The 19,067-nt window shown below is 35.9% G+C and overlaps 1 protein-coding gene across 6 annotated transcripts in view; it reads right to left on the reverse strand.

Moving 5' to 3' along the window:
* Positions 1-1,492: 1,492 nt before the first annotated feature.
* The window catches only part of SNX13 (sorting nexin 13), a 71,027-nt gene continuing 53,452 nt past the window's right edge, over positions 1,493-19,067 (reverse strand). For 3 of the 6 annotated variants that reach the window (XM_075082975.1, XM_075082969.1, XM_075082974.1), the window contains 9 exons: positions 17,746-17,918; positions 14,920-15,027; positions 13,863-13,973; positions 12,406-12,567; positions 11,134-11,205; positions 8,475-8,620; positions 6,624-6,692; positions 5,395-5,507; positions 1,493-5,053 (listed from right to left, as the gene is read on the reverse strand). In XM_075082975.1, the coding sequence (XP_074939076.1) occupies positions 4,806-5,053; positions 5,395-5,507; positions 6,624-6,692; positions 8,475-8,620; positions 11,134-11,205; positions 12,406-12,567; positions 13,863-13,973; positions 14,920-15,027; positions 17,746-17,918 (1,202 nt within the window). In that variant the 3' untranslated portion in view covers positions 1,493-4,805. The remainder of the gene's footprint in view (positions 5,054-5,394; positions 5,508-6,623; positions 6,693-8,474; positions 8,621-11,133; positions 11,206-12,405; positions 12,568-13,862; positions 13,974-14,919; positions 15,028-17,745; positions 17,919-19,067) is intronic. The other 3 variants (XM_075082972.1, XM_075082971.1, XM_075082973.1) reach the window with 2 other exon arrangements.

Consider the following 19,067-nt stretch of genomic DNA (forward strand, 5'->3'; position numbering starts at 1 on the left):
CAAACCTTCCAAATCTTCCAAACACTCTAAACAAAGAGTGTTCCCAATTCTCACAAATTTATCAGAATCTCTTACCTGGATTAGGTACCTTCTCCTTACTGGAGAACTCCAGTTAGTTGGTAACAGAAAATGCCATCAGTATCTCTCAATTTAATTTAGACATAGCATGTCTCTAGACCTCAAGCTGAGAAAATTCAGAACACAGACTCAAAAGACTCTGGACTTGCTTTTAAAACTGTTACGGTAAGAAAGAGGAAGTCTGTTTTTGAGAGCTACATTCCTTACTCCCAGTAAGTTGGCTCTTGTTTGTCAACAAAATCAGTATAGACTTATTCTACTTCCTCTACTTAAGAGAACTCTATTCTCTACTTACGCACAACCTCAGAATTAATTTAGGTACTATTTTAATTCTAAAATGTCAACTGAGAATTCCAGTTAGCCCTTTCTGAACCAGGTATCAAACAATTTAATTGACCCATGCAAATTATCCCAACACGCCATAGTAACAGAGAGACATAGCATGGGAAACAGGTATTTGGGGAGATCTGAACACAAAAGTATTCCAAAGTATTTCTGCATGCGTGGAGGGGAAAACTGCAGTGGCATAGACATTTCATGAAAGTAAAGCTTAATTTCTGTCAAATTACTTAATAAAAGTGAACTAATTGCTTTCACTACATAATTTCCTTTCTTCCAAGAGATAAACCATGAAATTTGTAGTTAAATAAATCAATGCAGAGTGATGCTTATTCCTCAACTTTACTAGTCCTCACACAGCCACTAGACATCAAAACCAATATAAACCAGATAATGTGATAGATGGGAGAGTTAAAAAAGCCACAATTATCCTCACTTAGTAAATGGCAGATATCTTTAAGACTTGTAAAAAAGTTTATAATGGAGTGGGTTTCTTGCCATAAAATTACCCTAGGATAACAGCTTCAACTAATAAGAACTTGCCATCAGCTAGTGAAATTCCTGAGCTGTGTCTCTATCCTGTAGCAAAAGCATGTAAGTTAGTCAAAGCAGTAAACACTACCCTAGGGTCAAAGAACCAACATCTCTGTAGCTCAGGACATCTTTTTGATGAATGTGAAACAGCTGGAATAAATATATCAAGGGCAACAATTGTGCTCCCATGGTAGATCCAGCTGCTGCAAAAATAAACCCAGGGGAAAAAGCCAGAGAGTAAAAAAATCCAACAATATAAAGAAAACCTCCCACACCAAACAATCCCACTGTTTCTGCATACATCCTTTTAAAATACAGGACACATTGCAAATACTGGTCCAAAAATGAATCTAGAGATTAATTTGTTAAAAGCAAAACCAACTTATAAACTGTTAAAAAAAAAATCAAAGAATGACTTTTATTTAAAGAGTACTTAACAGCAGTATTTTTATCCTCAGTCATTTTTTTTCTCCAGGCTTGAGTAATATTTGTACCTGCTAGCAAGACAGCTACTTTAAAAATACGCACGGGCTCATTATACTCTTGTTAATACTTTATTAGTGTAATTTTTTAGCTTTCTATTGGACAGAACATAAATGCAAACTCCAAAAAAAATATTCAGAGTCCTCTGCCATTCAGTAGAAGTGACCATGGCAGCCTGTTTCATGTTCATTCTTTGTTACAGAAACGAGAGGAGGGGGAAGGGAGGGAAAAAGCATCAAGAGAACAATTAGGCACACAGCTGACACTTACTGTACAATGATATGCACAAGTAATTTATAACAGCTATATTCATGAGATGTGCTCTTCAGTTTTTTCCCTTGTAATATATGAGCTTTGCTCAGATGAGCAAGGATCATTGAGAACAAGGGAATTCACAAAGGAGTAAAAATAAGACTTTTAAAACAAGTCCTTAAATAAACTAACGCAACAACAGAATGCAAAATTGTTCAGCTGAGAAGACATTTTTAACCTAGACTTCAAAACATTAAAAAGTCATTTATTTTACAGTTATTCAAATACACATGCATTAAATGAAAATATTGCACAAAATTAAAATTTAGATTGTGGAATTCATATATTTTTATTTTGGTACACATTCTGGTAGCACTTAAAATTTACTGTTTAGTTCTAGAGCAAACACCAGCAGCACAAGCTTGAGGATGAACCAAATGAAAAATTCAATTGCTCATTTTCTCTTAAAAATAATTAAGGCTAAAACAAGTGCATTTGTTGACAATGGCACAATTTTCGGCGGCCAGTCACAGCACCCAAAGGCCAGAAGATACACCCAGACACTGAAGTGCTGCATATTAACATTCAGTTTCGGAGACTTTCTAGGATAATAGGCTGCATGGGTTGACAGGGCAGGTATTTTAAATTGTCAACAGGAAAACCATTTAAATAAAGATACATACAAACGCTTTTTAACAAAAAGTGTTCATTTCTGATGATTCTTGCCAGCCAAGAGGCACCACTGAATTAGGAAGTCACATTCTGTAATTAAATACAGAAGACAAAACTTCAATACGTATATACATATGCACACACGTGTATACAAATGTGTGTATAGGTATATATATGTAATAAATTCATTAAGTAAAACCACTAATAAACATGGCGTATTATGTTCAGTTCACATTCCTAGATATATTATTTTACTTTTGTACAGAAATGTACCAGATAATTTTTAAAAAATCCCGAATTCACACATGACCACTATTCTCTTGAAATTTTTCATGGTACCTAAAGATAGATAAAAGGTTCCACAGATTCGACAAAACAGTATTTGAACTTCCCACTTTCATACTGCATAACAAATTCAGTGATTTAAAAGACATAAATTAGATTTGGTAGAATCAATGATATATTTACTATATCGCCAAGAACAACTGCTGAATGATCTTTCATCAGTCTGGTGTCAGGTATGCTTGAGCACCTTGACATCAGAGGAAGATACAGGCATGTAAACAATAGGAGCTGGCTATGTTGATTACTTCACACAGAACTCAATAATTTTGCTAAATTCAACAGCACTTGATCATCACGCTTCTACAGAACCTGCAGAGAGGAAGGGGGAAGGGTTCTTACATATTTACCAACTTGTCTTCCTAGGGATGATAAAAGAAAGGGATTTCACTTACAGTATTTAGTTCTGCAATAAAGAAAAAATGAAGTGCACTTGAGCCCATGCATACTGTATGAGAATGTTAACAGTACAATATGATCATCATTAAGTAGTATGATAAACGGCTACATTGCATTAATAGAGTCCATGAGAAAAAATGATCTGTATAGAGCCTTCAGTCAATTTAACTAGGTCCTTTGAGAGCCTTCTACCTTCTCTTAGAACGCTTTCATAAAAGGTCTATGTTCCTCCCTCACATAAAAGGATCATTTGTTCCCATTAAGACACAAATTACTATAAGGATCCTTGATCAATAGCTGGATCTTACCCTGTGTTTAGCGTTCAGAAAAAAACAGAATCCATAGGATTACTTTCTATTCACCCGGATAGTGGTGCTCAAACAGTTGGGGACTATGAAAAAGAAAACACAAACTGAGATATGCTGTGGCCAAACAGGATTATTCAGTTGTTACTTTGTTTTTAATTGGACACAAATCCTTCAACGAAACTACAAAGATGGATGTGGGGCCTTGATGTCAAATTTTTATTAAAATTTTACACTATGCAAAAAATAAAAAAATTATTTAAAAAAATATTGTAGTTTTATCTCCTTTTTATTTTCATATATACACTGAGATGCATTCAGGAATTTCCAAGTGTTTGCATATGACTAATGAAATCCTTTACCTGTGAGGAACCAACTAATTCTAATATCTTCCCGTATGAGGCTTACACACTAAAAGGTAAGGAATCTTTCAGTTAAGTAGGACATAGTCTTTTGTACCCATAGAGAGTTTCAAATTTTGGTGGGGAGTTGTGTGTAAGCTGTGTCTTAGTGCAATTTCCCCATCTTCTAACATGACTTCTATCCTCTTTGAAACAAGTACCCCCTTCCTTCTACAAGGATCAACTTGACCTATGTCCAAATACGCCAATTGAACATAAATATGACGCCCCTTCTCCGCTGAAGTTACATGCAAAATGTATGCCAGGTGCTATAAGAGCAGAATATGGCCCTTAAAGCTAGAGAATAATCCGAATAAAGGGTTGATTTCTACTGCACCTCTGCCTTTACTAAAACCCCCATTAGATCTAACATTAGTTTATTTTTCAAAACACAAAAGGTGAAGTAAACATGGCATAAAAGCCACATTACCTCAACTTTTCTTTAATAAATTTACTTTTATGATGGGGCTATAACTATTTGTCCCTTCTCCTATGAACCTGCTATTCCAGAGACTGCTTTTCCTGTTAGCTCTGCCTTTACAGGAATGTTAAGAGAGCCCTACAGAGCCTCAACGGTCATAACGCAGAACAATTCCACCTGATTCTCACACATTGCACTATCTCCCAGTGCCAAAGCATCCTTTTCTTCCATTGTATCACCATAGTTGTGCTTTACTTGAACAGTCTGGCACTTCTCATTGCTGGCAAAACATCGACTCAGGAACGGAAGGAATCAGCATTCTTATATATTGGGCCAGTATTCTTCTCAATGTTGCATGAAGACGCACCAAATCATTTAAGACACACAAACCCTTCTGGTAGTGGTTGAATTACAAGTGAAGATGAGAAGATCCACAGGTCTTACAGATGCATTAATAATCTAATATGTGACACTAGAAGACTGGTGCAGAAATAACAGCATGTGAGTTTGAAGCCCCAGAGAATCTGCCCAAGTAATTAGTCCTGGACAAACGTACACCAGCTTAATAGGTTTGAAGTGTCACCTTTTCTGCAAGGAAGGCGCTTGAGTAGAGTGTAGTCTCTGCTTATACCTCTGCATCTGCTTTGATCGTGAATGCAGTTTGTTGAAGAGCTCATGGAACTTATTTTGCGGAAATAAGGTTTCTAGGAATCTCTCCAGAAACACATACACCATTCTCTTATTCAGTTGAGTGTGCTGGAACATTTCAAAGACCCGTAGAATGCCTTTCCGTGTTGTCTCAGCACCTATGATGTGCTTCAGTTCATCTACAAAAATGAAAGTTACACAGAATTTTAAGCTAAATTCTGCTTCTGTGTTAACAAACTTAAACTGAATATTAAGTCTTTCGAACTATGTAGCTCAGAGTTTGAAGTAACAATGCCTCTATTATACATAACATGACTGAAAGTTTTCTTAGAGCAGAAAGGATTTCTGAAAATTACATTTTTACACTACATACGTTGAACCAAGTTATTTTACATCAAATTGTGCTACATTGGAATACAGATATTTCATGCACTAAACTAAAATCAGCAAGAATACTGACATTAATTCCAGGAACAATATATGGTAAGACTTCTTAGGCTTCAATCCCAGACTCACTTACCTGGCATTACCTCCAGTAATTTGGTCTTCCCTGCCACTCTTGTTCTCATTCTAATAGCTTTGTCCCTCTGTGGAACAGTCTCTGCTAAAATGCCGTTGGGCCAAAAAGCATCTCTGTAACAAAAACAAATCTGTCAAAATACATTAAAATTTTATCAAGTGAAAGGTTCTTTTTAATCCCTCAAAGCTACCTCATAAAATAAATACAAGAAAGTAATTTACACTCAACATACACTTCAATATTAGTAAAGGGTGAAGAAAAGGCAAAAAAGAAATCAAAAGTAATAGGTTGAGACTTCTTGCTATCTACCATATACTTTTTAGTACAAGAATCAGATGAAAGAAAATTTTAAGGAAATGCTGTGCACCACAAACATTCAGATACCACAGAGTTGTTAAATAAAATATACCTAAGATTTGCTTTTGCCAACCAGTCTCTATTGCCACTGAGAGACTCTAGGCTTAGGTCTATTAATGGCTTCATTAGATCTCTCACAGTTGTTAACCTATCAACAAACTCCATCTGAAACGTAGTTTCAGTGTACTATAAAGCCCAATACAAAAGACATACCTCTGTCTAAAAAGGTGGTTTGCCTTAGTGAATGACATACTGTCTTTTGAGTAAGGAGCAGACAGCCTTACTCAGTTTTATTAAAGAATAACAAAATATCTGTAAAGTATGACCTTTTGGCAATATGTTTCCTATTTTTTCTTTCACCCTATTAAAGAAAAAAAAAAAAAAGAATAGGCAAGGGAGGGATCTTGCTCAACAACACTGCCGAAGCCATGGAATGGTAGAGCCTTTGATACTTTCAAACTCAGACTTCAGTTCTGTTGTATCTGCCCACATCTGAAAAATATTAGCTTAGAGCTAGGCTTTTTTTTTTAGTAATAATTGCTTGCCTTTTAATGCAAGGCATACACATGCCTTCATCAAGGTAAACAAGACACCATCCAGTAGTATGAGGAAATTCCTAAGTATACCCATACTTTAGCTCTCCTAGACTGGTTAGCAAAGAACATTCTAAGGAAGAGGAGAAAAGTAAAAAATATTCTTCGTGTGACAATTACTTTCCCACACTTAACACATGTAAAAAACAGTGTATGCTCCAACTGGAATTCTGTACAGTAATAACAACTTCCTCACTTAAAAAGAATAGGAAGGATACACAGATACTGGACATCAAATGGCAAGTACTTTATATTAAACATCTGTCATAGAAGACATACCTGAAGCGTTTCACTGCATCTGCTACTTGCTCAGGAGACGTCATCCAATCAACATGATCAACTATTTTTCTAAAATCAAAACAAGTGTGTCTCAATTTTTAAAACAGAGAACAGATAAGTCTAGCATTTTAAAGAGCACTCTAGGGCAAACAAAGTGTGATTTCAGCTTTCCTCAGCTCCTTAATTACGTTCTATAAAACTGCAGACTAGGAAGGCAAACACTGATCCTCAAAATAAAAATCTAAGGTCACTGATCACTCCTTAAGCTAAAGCCTTTTTCTTTATGAGCATGATAACTAAGCAGGCTAGAAAATTGACGTCACATCTCCCATCAATGATAAATAAATGTTCTGCTTGTAGAGCGCTCCTCTTCATGGAGCACTCTTCAAGTCCTGCTTCTGTAAGCAAAGAACCTACTTAAGATCTCAAATTACCATACCTATGTATGCAATTACTTCATGATCTTTAACAGGTGATACAGATTGATTATCTTTGACCTTCATTCGTCAACACATACACACAGCCCAATATCCAAATCGACTATGTTTACAAAAATGATATACACATCTGTGTATCACAACAACACTGGGATTATTTCCCTAAACGTAATTTGAATTTAGTTTTCTAAGAAACAAGAAAACACAATTTTGCTGCTGAATGCTACTGAACCCCAAGAATCTGCTGGGACAAGGTATGACTGCTAAACCGGAGAAGGCTGTATCTGGAATAGCTCCAAATGTAGAAGCAAAATAGTTCTGCACACATCTCCGTAATAAGAAAGCAGCTGCCTGTACACAAACTCAGCTAGTTATACTGCAATCTGAAAACAGCAGAAAGTGTTCAGTGTTGTTCAAAAGGACAGTATGTTTTTGGAAGCACAGGTCTCAAGATAATTATCACCCAGCCACAAGGAGTTAGTTGAAAAACACCCAGTGCTATCATAATTACAAGGATGCATCACTACTGGTACAAGAACTATCTGTATGTTTAAGAGTGATAATGAAAACATCAAAACTATACTTGTGAAGGGTAGTAAGTAATGATACAGTGAAGAATGTCCTGAAAAAATAATAGGAAACTACTTCTCACCTGCCAGAAATTAAGTTTTTGATTCATGGCACTAATCCAAAGTGACAATTTGGTGTCAATCCTGTTTCTAGAAATTATTTTGTTCTATATTTTTATTTACATTTCAGAAACAAAGTATTAGAAGGGAAAGCCTGGAAGCAGTAGTTTTCTAAGCTGGAGGGCAAGAAACATTACTTATTTAGCACTATTAATATGCTTTGCATCTGCATGTAAAAGGCTGTATGTGAATTACAGAGAACGTGATGGGGGAGGAGGGTGTGCAGAACAGACCCTGTAACAGTCCTTTACCTTCCCCCCCTTCATCTTTTAAAGTGTGAGAGCAGAAACTTAACATAGCAATTCAGTACAGTTCACATAATTTGATGCGCCAGTGTATCATTTGGGGCATCAAAGAGATGTAAACAGAAATAGTGTAGAAAGTAAGAAACAGTATTAACAAAAAGTATAGTGTAAAGCACAGGGCAAAAATAATTTTTGCCACCATCAGCATTAAGGTACATTCACATAAATGTAAACTGTTGTTGATTGTGAAAGATCTTTTTGAGGTTCTCCAGCACAGAAGAGTTACTGGAATTGGTCTTTCCTCATGCTTTGTGTTTATCTCCATTTTACACCACATTTGTACCTGGTTTATTGATCCTCTTCAAAGGGGAACACACGCAGATTTAAACCACAATAATTTAGTAATACCAAAGAGGATTTATACAGACACAGTCTACACAGTCTCACTCACACAATCGCTCTATATAAGAAAAGTAGTACCTGTTAATCGTGTCACCATATGTTGCTCTAATAAGTTGCTGAAGCAGATTTTTTATATTTCTTCTTAACCACTGATTTCTTTCCTTTAAATCAAAGACTTCATCCATAAGAAGGAGCATTACTCTCAGTGGAATATTGTCATCCACCTGATCAAGTGAGTGAAAGTATAATCATTAATCAGTTCAATCAGTCTCCGTTCAAGAAAGCTACAGTTCTAGTAGCTACTTCACAGGTCAAATGCTTCAGTACAAGCAGAAAAATGACAGAAACACTTTGCTCTATATTTTACTGTAATATGAAATCTCCCCTAAATCTTCTATCACATCACTAATAGCAAAGCAAGACTGAAAATTAAAGATGAACTAGGCTTAAATCCATTACATTTTTAAAATAAGACAAAAAGAAACAGTTATTTCACCAAAGTTGAACAAAGTTAATACAAGTAAATATGTCCTAAAGAGAGAACTTCTCCCTGGCCACTTCTTTTGGTAGCCGTGCTTCCAACTCCCTAACATGAAAAAACTCCAGAGGGAGCTTTTCTCTGGCATCTTTTTCATATGGATGCACTGCACCAAATTCAGAACCTCTGAAGAGCAATGACATTTCACTGCAATGAACTGCCTTTTATTTAGATATTATTCAAACCTGCGTGGTTATTAAGTGCTTTTATGCTTGTAGATTAAGAAACGCATAATTATTACTTAATAGAAGATGTTACACAGATTGGCTTACAAAAAACAACTTTTATGGAAATCCCAGAACAGAGGATTCAGTAACCATGTAAAGGCATTTAAAGATAGATGGCACAAACTTGCAGTAACTGTCAATGTTTTTTCAAGTATTAAAGTTTGAGGGAGAGTTTACTAAATTCTATAGTAAGAAAGTATTAGATTTTCATCTTAGTTCTTGTTAACGTTTCTCTTATAGAAACAACAGCAGTTTCTCACGGCCTGCTTACATGCCAAAATACAAGCCTTCATATTGTTAAGCTATTGCATAAAAAGACAGCATTTGGAGTTACAGATGTACTGCTCAAGAGACCACAAATACTTATCTCAAATACAACAAGTTAATTTGATTTTTTGACCGATTCCTTGTTTAAGCTTTATATTTATTATTAAAGATTTAAACAATAGCAAGCTAAAATTAAAATCTTACTATACTACAAAATTTATTTGAAGACTGAATGCACTTTTTCTGGGGGCACTTTTTTTTTTTTTTAATTAGGATTTTACATTCTAGGCATAACATTCAGAATTTGGTTTTGTATTTGAAATCTGATACAGCTGTACCTGGAAGAGTAGTAGTTTGCACTGCATTGTTAATCCTGCACTGGAAGAAGTGCCAGCATCTCACAGCTACATGGACTTTTCTTGGTGGACTATACAAGTACATCTTTATATAAAACTGGAGCAGAGACAGTGGAGTCATAATCCAGCTGGAGGTTCTATAGGTCTATGCCTCATTTTACAGTACTGCTTCTCCAGGTAAAATTCCGTTCAAACTGCCATATTTTTTCTCTGATTTAGTGACTAAGTTGTGAACAATGTCTTTTTAAAGACCAGTAGAGAGTTTAAAGGTTTTAAAACATTTGAAATCTGCCTTTCAGAAATACTTGGTACGTTAACTTAGAAGCTATCACAAATTGTATCTGCTCTTCATTTTACAGAAGATCAATGAAATATTTGCAGAGAAGCTGCTCATATACTTGAACAATATTATTTCATTTTGCCTGCGTAAAACAGAAGCCTCAGGAGTATCAAAGATATATATTTGTAATTACAAATTTACAGATACAGTCTGATATTGTGAGAAATAACGGGGAGAAAGAAAACCCGGAAGAACTCAAGGCTATGTCATTTGAGCAAAACTACATCTACCAAACCATCATAGCAGTTATGCACAAGACAACAATCTGGAATGCTTTGATGTGAATAAAAACCCAAAACGTAAAGGCCAGAACAGGTGCAGATTTATGACCATAGCAAATTGCATATAGCCACTGGTAATCTTATGGCCTTTCTGACCTACTTAGAGATAAAAGTTTTTTCCAATTGTTTTTACGTTTATGGTCAATGTTTCAACCAAAACAATAGCAAAATACCATAGCTTATGATAACAGCAAGAGCTTAAACTTCACTTTCAGGTTTCTAATATTACTACTTTATACATTTTAGGTATCCACATAATAAAAGTTCATGGAAAGAAACTCCTTCAGAATATTTCCCTATATAATAAAAACATAGCACTGAAAGGTCACATCAGAAATCAGAATCCATAAAATGCCAACAGAAACTATGCCAACAGTCTGGTACCATTCTATCTTTGAACAGACAGAAACTGGAGGGAGGAAGGTGGGCAATAAAAAAACCCAAACAAAAACCCACAAAAAAACCACAAACAACCCCCCACCAACAAACACAGAAGCAGTAGCATATACACTCCAAGTTGTTCCACTGTGCTGCAAACCATTTTAGTACTAATAAAGATGTTAATTTTAGAAGGAAGCATGTAACTTTCTTCTTAAAAAGTTAAGAACTGTTTTTAAGTGCCTGGTTTAATATCAGAAACCAATAAATATACGGTCTAACATAAAATAAGTAACTCATTACTTTGGTTTTAGAGAAGTCAACTTTCAAAGGACAAATGTCAGACTCACATTGTCATCAATTGGTGCTGCAACACGGCAATGGTCAGGATCCGAATAGGTTTTCTGGATCAAAGGAGGCACCTACAATGAAAAAGGGTAATGTTTATTAAGTAAAAAAATACTTCACTATACCAATAAATCAGATAAATTTTCATAATCAATTTGCTCATGAAAATGAAAACCAAATATTTGGTCAAAAGTCGGTTGCATACTACCACAGACAAATGTACAGTAGTCCTTCCATCTTCCAACAAATCAAGCCTGTACGTATTCTCCTATATCTATCAAAGTTATCAACACCTGTAAGACAACCCACATATATTTTCAAGTGCCTAATGCTTCAACTGAAAAACACCCAGAAATTCATATGGGACTGATATTTCTGCTGGTATTTCCTCTTGATCTTAAGTCCTGCCTAGTCATGGACTTCCCGGTGAGTATAAGTGTAGATAAATTGTTAGGCATACATCAGGGAAGTTAACAGCAATGAGAAAGTCCAGAGCCAAATCTCAGAAGTAATGAAAAAACACAAACAAAAAAAACCCCCACCCCCACCCTGATTTGTTTTTCCTTTTCATGGTTTAAGGGTTAACTCATCTTGGTTGCTGTTTTACATCTGCCACTTATAACTGTTTTGGTAACACAAAATGGAACGATACCTGATCACAGACCTTACAGCTACACACAGAAAGAGGAGGGCAAGGGAAAGGGAGGTAAGATGGACATGTTCGGAAGATTACTACTTTCACAGGACTTCTAGATAGCATGCCATGCTACCATTCCCCACCTTTAAGGTATTACATTTTAAAAATATAAGAGATAAGGAAAGATGGCAGGAAAGACAGAAAGAAAATTTAATTAAAAACAGAATTCAGCAAGGAATAAGCAGAAAAGAAGCTATCTCCATATTCTAAGTTTCATAACATATGGTTTTTTTTTCCCCGATGAAAGCAGCGGATGCAGCAAACTAGCTTTATGAGGATGGATGGTAAAATATGAAAATCAGTGGTTCTCTTATTTTTCTCAAGGGGCTACACTGAATTAAGTGAAGAAGGATCGCTGTACCATCTGTAGATGCGATCTTAAAACATGTTACTCAATAGCAAAGAGAATTCCGTGTTTGTAGTATAATGAGTGCTGTACCTTATTAGAAGGTATAAACCAGATTTCGTTCCTATCTAAAAACTTGACTCCTCATTATAGTATACAACATAAGTTAAATGAATCAATAGCTAATCTATTAATTCACTAGTACGTATTGACTACCAAATATTTTCTTACCTTGAAAAATGATTGCTTTATGTCTTGTCCCAGTCTCTCTGACATTTTACCCATGTTGTCTGACATTTTAGTCATTCCCTCTGCCAGGCTGTCAGGGAGAGACTTGACTGCATTTGATACATTTCTCATAGAGTTACGCAGGGGATTTACAAATGTGTCCATCTGAAGGGGAAGATGTTTAACCAGAATTGTATAATCTATGAGGACACCACTATATTAATACACTATGAGAAGTATCACACTGTTCCAGAAAACAATAAACAAATTGCTTAACTTCATTACAGAATGCAGAAAAAAGTTCAGGTTCACTTTCGTTTCTAGATCTCGTTCCTTACAGCCCTGCTGTAACTATTTACATCTTTCAACAGATCTTTTTCCTCAGTCATTTCCACTTCCCATCCCTCAGCTTTTCTTAGCTTGAATTTATTTTCCTTGTCTTCTTCATTCAATGCCATTTCTCCCTTCCAAGCTTCCTACTCCCAGATGTTTCACTTCTGCTATCAAGTCTTCATCTTTGAAACATGCCTCTTCTAAACAGCACTGGAGTAATATGCTTTAATATCATCGCAAGTAAAATTAAAAACATAAAGTAGTTCCAGAGAAACCATTACAATTTTTCTTTCAGTATATACTCTAAATTCAGTCCAAACTGAGGCACAAATACTAGTGTGATGCCTTTAAAAAGTGAAGTTTATAAAGAACCTGATAAGCTGGAAATCAAATTTTACTCAGTCATTTCCATAAACCTTGATAAATATTTAACTGTTTCACTGACAAGTATTTAAGGAACATAGGTAGAACAACAACTTGCTGTGACAATAACATTGTGGATGTTTTTTATACCAAAATCTCTAAAAGTTTAGAAATAGTTCTATTTGCAAAGCAGATGCTCACATAAACTCATCAACTGAAAAAGAATCACTTGTCTGAAGAGAGTTCTGGTGGCTTAACAAAAAGGATGCACAGCTCAGAGCTCTGAATTTGACCGATGACTCTGAATGGTTAAAACGGCTAAATACATAACAGCTGCTTTTGAAGGGAAATGTATTTCATCTTTTGGGCTGAAGAGTGGAGAGCATGGTAACAGCAGCAAATATAGAGTAAAGAACTGAAAAAAGAAATTGGAAGGAATGAGACTACGAAAAAAAAAATCACAGATGTCTGACAGAAAGTAACTTGCGACAAACACACTTTTAAAGTAGTCTTGGTGCAAAACACTGTCTGACTTGAAAATTTATTTCCTTGTCATACAAACATTATGACAAAAGAACTGGTAAATTTTTGGTTCCGTATGTCCGCGGATATTTTACCACTCACAAAATATTGAAGCAACTCACTTGCAAGTTGTTTTGAAAGTGCTATATAGCTGTTTGATGTCAGTTCAACACCTCTGTTTACTGCAATCACTGCACTAATGAATGCTCTAAACTTCCCTTGACAGTGCAAAACATTCTTACCTTCCGTGCAAAATCCCCCTTCCCTTTGCTGTAGGCTTTATTCTCCAGGAAGTCATACACATAATGGGCTAAAGCCGGAGAAGACTTCATCATTTCAGGATTTAACAAGAGCTGAATAAAATAATTTTTAAAAGATGTTTTTTAATAAATAATTAAAAAGACCATACCGTACAGTTTAGTAAAAGTTTACCATGCACAAAGACACTACGTCTTCTGATGCATGTTCTCACTCATTCTCTAAATTTTATTCCAACGTTACACTATTCTCAAAAGGGAAACATGCTTCTTGGTAATCCCCGTAATTTTAACTAGTGTGTTAATTATAGCATCTCACAATAAAATACACACTTTTATGACCACTCAAACTGCTTCTAAAACTCCAAGGAAAAAAAAAAAGAAATAGCTGTGACTGAAAAAAAACCCTGCTATTAAAACTAGGGCGCATACCTCACAAAGGAAAAAATATTAGCACTCTCAACAGAACAGTCAGACTTCACAATGTTTTATTCATCTTCATTATTTATTGTTAACACGTGCATTGAGTTGGTCAACATATTTTAGTGCCAATGACCAGGGAGTCCCTATGACGTAGGACAACGGAATTCTTTTAATTGCGCTGATATGGGCCTTATCTGAATGGAGAAGCTGAACAGTTGTGCTATACCGCCGGGGCGGGTGCCACGGCAATCCTTATGCAACAGCACAAGAGAAAGTAACCACAAACATGACTGTAACAGAAGGAAGTTAAGTGGTGTGGTGCAGAGTTCAAAACCAACACAGCTGGAACTTCACCAGCACAGAGAAGCTGGGACAGAACCAACTGAGAATAAACCAAAACAGCTAAGAAAACGCAACTCATTAGATACTATTAAGTTCTTATGGCATGCTATTTAGGATTGTATACCACCTACAACTAGCAAATTTTCTACCTGGGGGGGGGGGGGAATCCAACCTAGAACACAACTACTCCCCCCCAAAAAACACACAACAAAAAACACCAAACAAAAAAAGCCCACCACCCCCCCCCTCCCCCACCCCACCCCCCATAACAGCTTACCTGCAAATATGCATTTAAATCTTTCTTCCTCTTTTCCAAAAATTCTCTGTCCATGTTGTTAAATGTCTTTTTGCCAGGAAGTTTCAGTATATTTGCAAGGTTTTCAAACTAGAAAAAAAAAAATCTTTTTTGTTCTGTTTTCAGAAGAGTTTCAAATCACTATGTAAGTTCAGAAATGACAGGGGTCATTATATTCACCTATTCTTATCTACCACATAACACCTGACAAATAATTTCTCCATCAAGCCCAGAACTCAGATTCCTTGGAGAAGCTAAAATGAAAGGTAGGCCATCAAGCAAATGCACAAAAATTCTCAGGAGACTGTCAAAGGCAAAATTTAATTTCTGTACACACACAATATTCACGTTTGAAATACAGACTAGTGTAGTGTGCAAATTATTCCTGTCAACACACCTGCTCAAAAAGGTTTAGGCTCAAGATCTATCATTATTATTTGTGCAGCAGTCAGTAGGGTTATGAGGCTACATCAAGAGAACTTGCACATCTTTCTACAACATCTTTCCTTTCCTCTCCTGATCAAAACTACTCAGGAAATGATTTAAGTTTTTATCCCTGGAGCAGACGGCAGCATGCAGTTTACAAATAGGTTATTATACGATGCTCGATATGCCATCGCTTGTGCCTTTTCTCCAGGTAACAACAGTGGTTGGCACTGGTTGACGTCTTCCACTGTTCCAGCTTTACACAAAACAGTGGTAATCCAGGGAAGCAGCAGAGAAAGAGAGGCCCTAACACTTAAGAAGATTGAACATATCTGCTATAACGCACAAAAATGAAAAAGAATAGAACTTGAAGAATCAGGATTATCCACATAAGAATCCAGACTTCTTGTAAATAATAAATAACATTCCAAAAAGGGTAAAAGAGAAAATGGCATAGCATCTAGGCTTTAAGAAACAACAGGGAAAAAGGTTGTATCCTTTTCTCTCTAGAGAGGACCAAAAAATTACAGATTTAATGAGCGTCTGATTCCATTCAGTCCCTGCAAGGTGTCTTTTTGCAAAGACATCATTAAACTCTGGAAGGTCACAAAGCTCATATAACATTTATAGCCTGAGGAAGCACCAAAGGATAACTATTTCCAACTTTACAAATCCCAATCTCTTGCAGATAGGTCACATGGGAAAATAACTGAACAGAAGATGGTCTAGTTTTTAATTGGATACTTGTATCTAAACAGAAACAATGTAAGCAAAGAACAGCCTCTATTTTAAATATATCTTCTTCAAATTATATTTATTACATTACTGACTAAAGAAATTGGTGTGAATCTATTCAGTACTCTCAGGAAAAAAGCTCATACAGATACGATACACAGCTAACTTCAATTCCATTTTGGATTAAGTACCTATTTCTTCTGAAAAACGTAAACAATAATCCCTGTATTCCTAATCATTTTAAACAAAAGATTCTAACCTTTACCCTTAACGTGACAATAAAAAATGCCTCCAAAAAGCACACAAGAAGGGAGCATCAGTGACATTCCTGTGCTCATAAACTCAGTAGGCATGTCTGTTTTATTGTCAAAACAACGCAAAACTGTTGGGAGTTGCTGAGATACTACAATGACGCACAGAAATTTCTTTACTTTTTGCAGCCTCAGTGCTGGAGGATAACGTTTCCATTTTCTGTAACTGCAAAGAACTCAAGATTTAGCAACAAGAAATTTCTGAGCTTTCACATTTTGAAAATTTTTGCTTCTGCCATTTTTTCTAGTCATTTACTGGTAGGTCAGTTTTAAATAACTACCCATATCAACAGAATATTAACTCATTATAAGGCCAGGGAACCCATACCTCTTTCAGTAGGTCAAGGATTCTTCAAAACAGGGAATTAGTTTAAAAAAAAAATATTAACAGGAGTACAAAAATGGGTATTTCAAATTTATTGACAGCACACCAAGATAAGCTCAAAATCAAATGAAATATCAGACTTTGATTACAATTAATACAAATATTCAACAGAATGTGTGCTTTTTTTAAATAAAGCCCTTTCCTTTTTTACTAGTGTTGTGACTTTACAATGCTAACCTATCTGCGCAGAATTTGTTCTCTATGCCTCTCTATTAATAATTCAGGGATGTAATCCAACACTTCTGACTAGTTCAAAGGTTATGCAGCCAGATCTGACTTCTTCAAAGGTTTGATTTAAAAACGTTTCACCCTCCTCTTTTAAAAGCACTGCATTTTCAACACTTTTTCATGTCAGCAGGTTCTACTTTGTACCAGCTGGGGAATTACAGGTCTCTATTTTTCCTTCTTTCATTTTAGGAGGGTTAAGAGTCTGAGAATACAAGTACAGCAATAAAAGGCAGATCATCTAGCAGTACTCTGAACTGCTAACAGCTGTCCCTTTTGAGACCCCACCAATCCTTAACATCTCCACTTAAAACCTAAATACCTATTTCTCAAGCCCAGTTTTTATTTCTTAATCTCTGTGACAAATATAACAAATGAAATACGCCACTGTTTGAGACCAACAGCACTTCCACACAAACATTCTAAAGTAAAATTAAGCAAGAGCGGGGGGGGGGGGGGGGGAGGGGGTAGCTTTCTAAATTCCATTTCCTTTTGTTAGAGCAATAATAGAGCCATCAGGTACTAAACTATATAAATGTGCACCTGTAAGCTACTCAGTACAAATATCATATAAATGGTAAAAAAAGTACACTATTACAGAAAATAATGTAGTGCTATAACTCCATGTCTTAAGTCACTTTGGGAAAGCCCATACTCATGTCATACCATCACACAGAAAAAGCACATTTCAAAGAAAGATTAAAAGAGTTTTATGAGATTAATTACTTGCTCAGTGATCCTCATGTGAAAGTCATGGAAGTCACTGTAGCGTCGATATGTCTTCCATGTCTCTTCGCTGTTTGCATTTCGCCGATGGACTGTGATAGCATACAGTGCGTATGTCTTGCCGTGGTCATTACACACTCCTGCCACAGCATATGGGTCATAGTCAGCATAGACTAGTAGTTTAAAAACAAAAATAAAAAAGGAACAAACAGAAAGAAGGAAGACGAAAGGACACAAACGTGAAGTGAAGAAATGCCTGGAATGACATACTTGAGAGACAAAAATGGACATGCAAGCAGAAGAATAAGCCATCCCTTTATCCAAAACACTGTATAAGTGATAACCTCCAGAAACTTACTATGTAAACTCAAATACAGATATTAAGCAGCCTTAAAGATCACCAAGTTTCACTGACATGCAAAACAGAAAGAATAGGAAAGGCTTCAACTTTTAAGAATAGTGAATACATCTTTTAAAAAATAATTTTAACCTAAAGAACTCAAGATACAGGTGAAAGACAACTGTGAAACCAGAAGAAATTCCAGTCTGCAGAGTACTCTAATCATATTGCACAAGTTTGTCCATCAGAAAGTCTGTAAATACAAAAGACAGTGCTAGCAAGCTGTAAGCATTCAGTTTTTTAGCATCAGCAGTTTGTTATTAACTTTACAATAAAAAAATACACCCATGCTGTTTAAGGCAACAGAAACTATATTGACACACATACAGAATACCTACATATGTGTGTGTACATTCTGTGTGTGTACACACTCACACACACATTTTGTGAAGTCAGTTTACAAATGGAAAGAACACAGATCATTATCTTAAATAGAAACTAACATCTTTTTGTTCTCCAGTGAATATTTAAGTTCTCTTGGACATTCCTCCATCACAAAATTCCTCCCAGTATAGAATTTGTTTCAAAACTTCCATTTAATCTACGGAATAACCTAGAACCAATATTGTTTACACTGCACACTGTTTAAATTGGTAACATATTGTATCCCTAAGTATTGAACCCAGTAACCACAATTTTCCAGTGGCTAGATGAAGATTCTTTTTAACCAAGTTCTGTGAATTTCTCGATATATCCATGCTCCATAAAATACAGTTTTCCTGACAAATCATCAGCTCCAACCAGAGTCGTGCTTCCAGCCTTGACTTCTCTCAAGTACAATGCCAAGGCCCAACCAGCCAGGGAGCACATCTAGGACAGGGGCAGCTGCTGACAATGTAGGAATTACCCACTAGCAAGGTGCACTGTGGACACGTGGCATCTTTTTTTTGCCATCCACCCTCTAGAAGAAGAATGTTGAGTG

This window comes from Phalacrocorax aristotelis, chromosome 2 (genome assembly GCF_949628215.1).
Source record: "Phalacrocorax aristotelis chromosome 2, bGulAri2.1, whole genome shotgun sequence".
In the NCBI taxonomy this organism is placed as follows: Eukaryota; Metazoa; Chordata; class Aves; order Suliformes; family Phalacrocoracidae; genus Phalacrocorax; species Phalacrocorax aristotelis.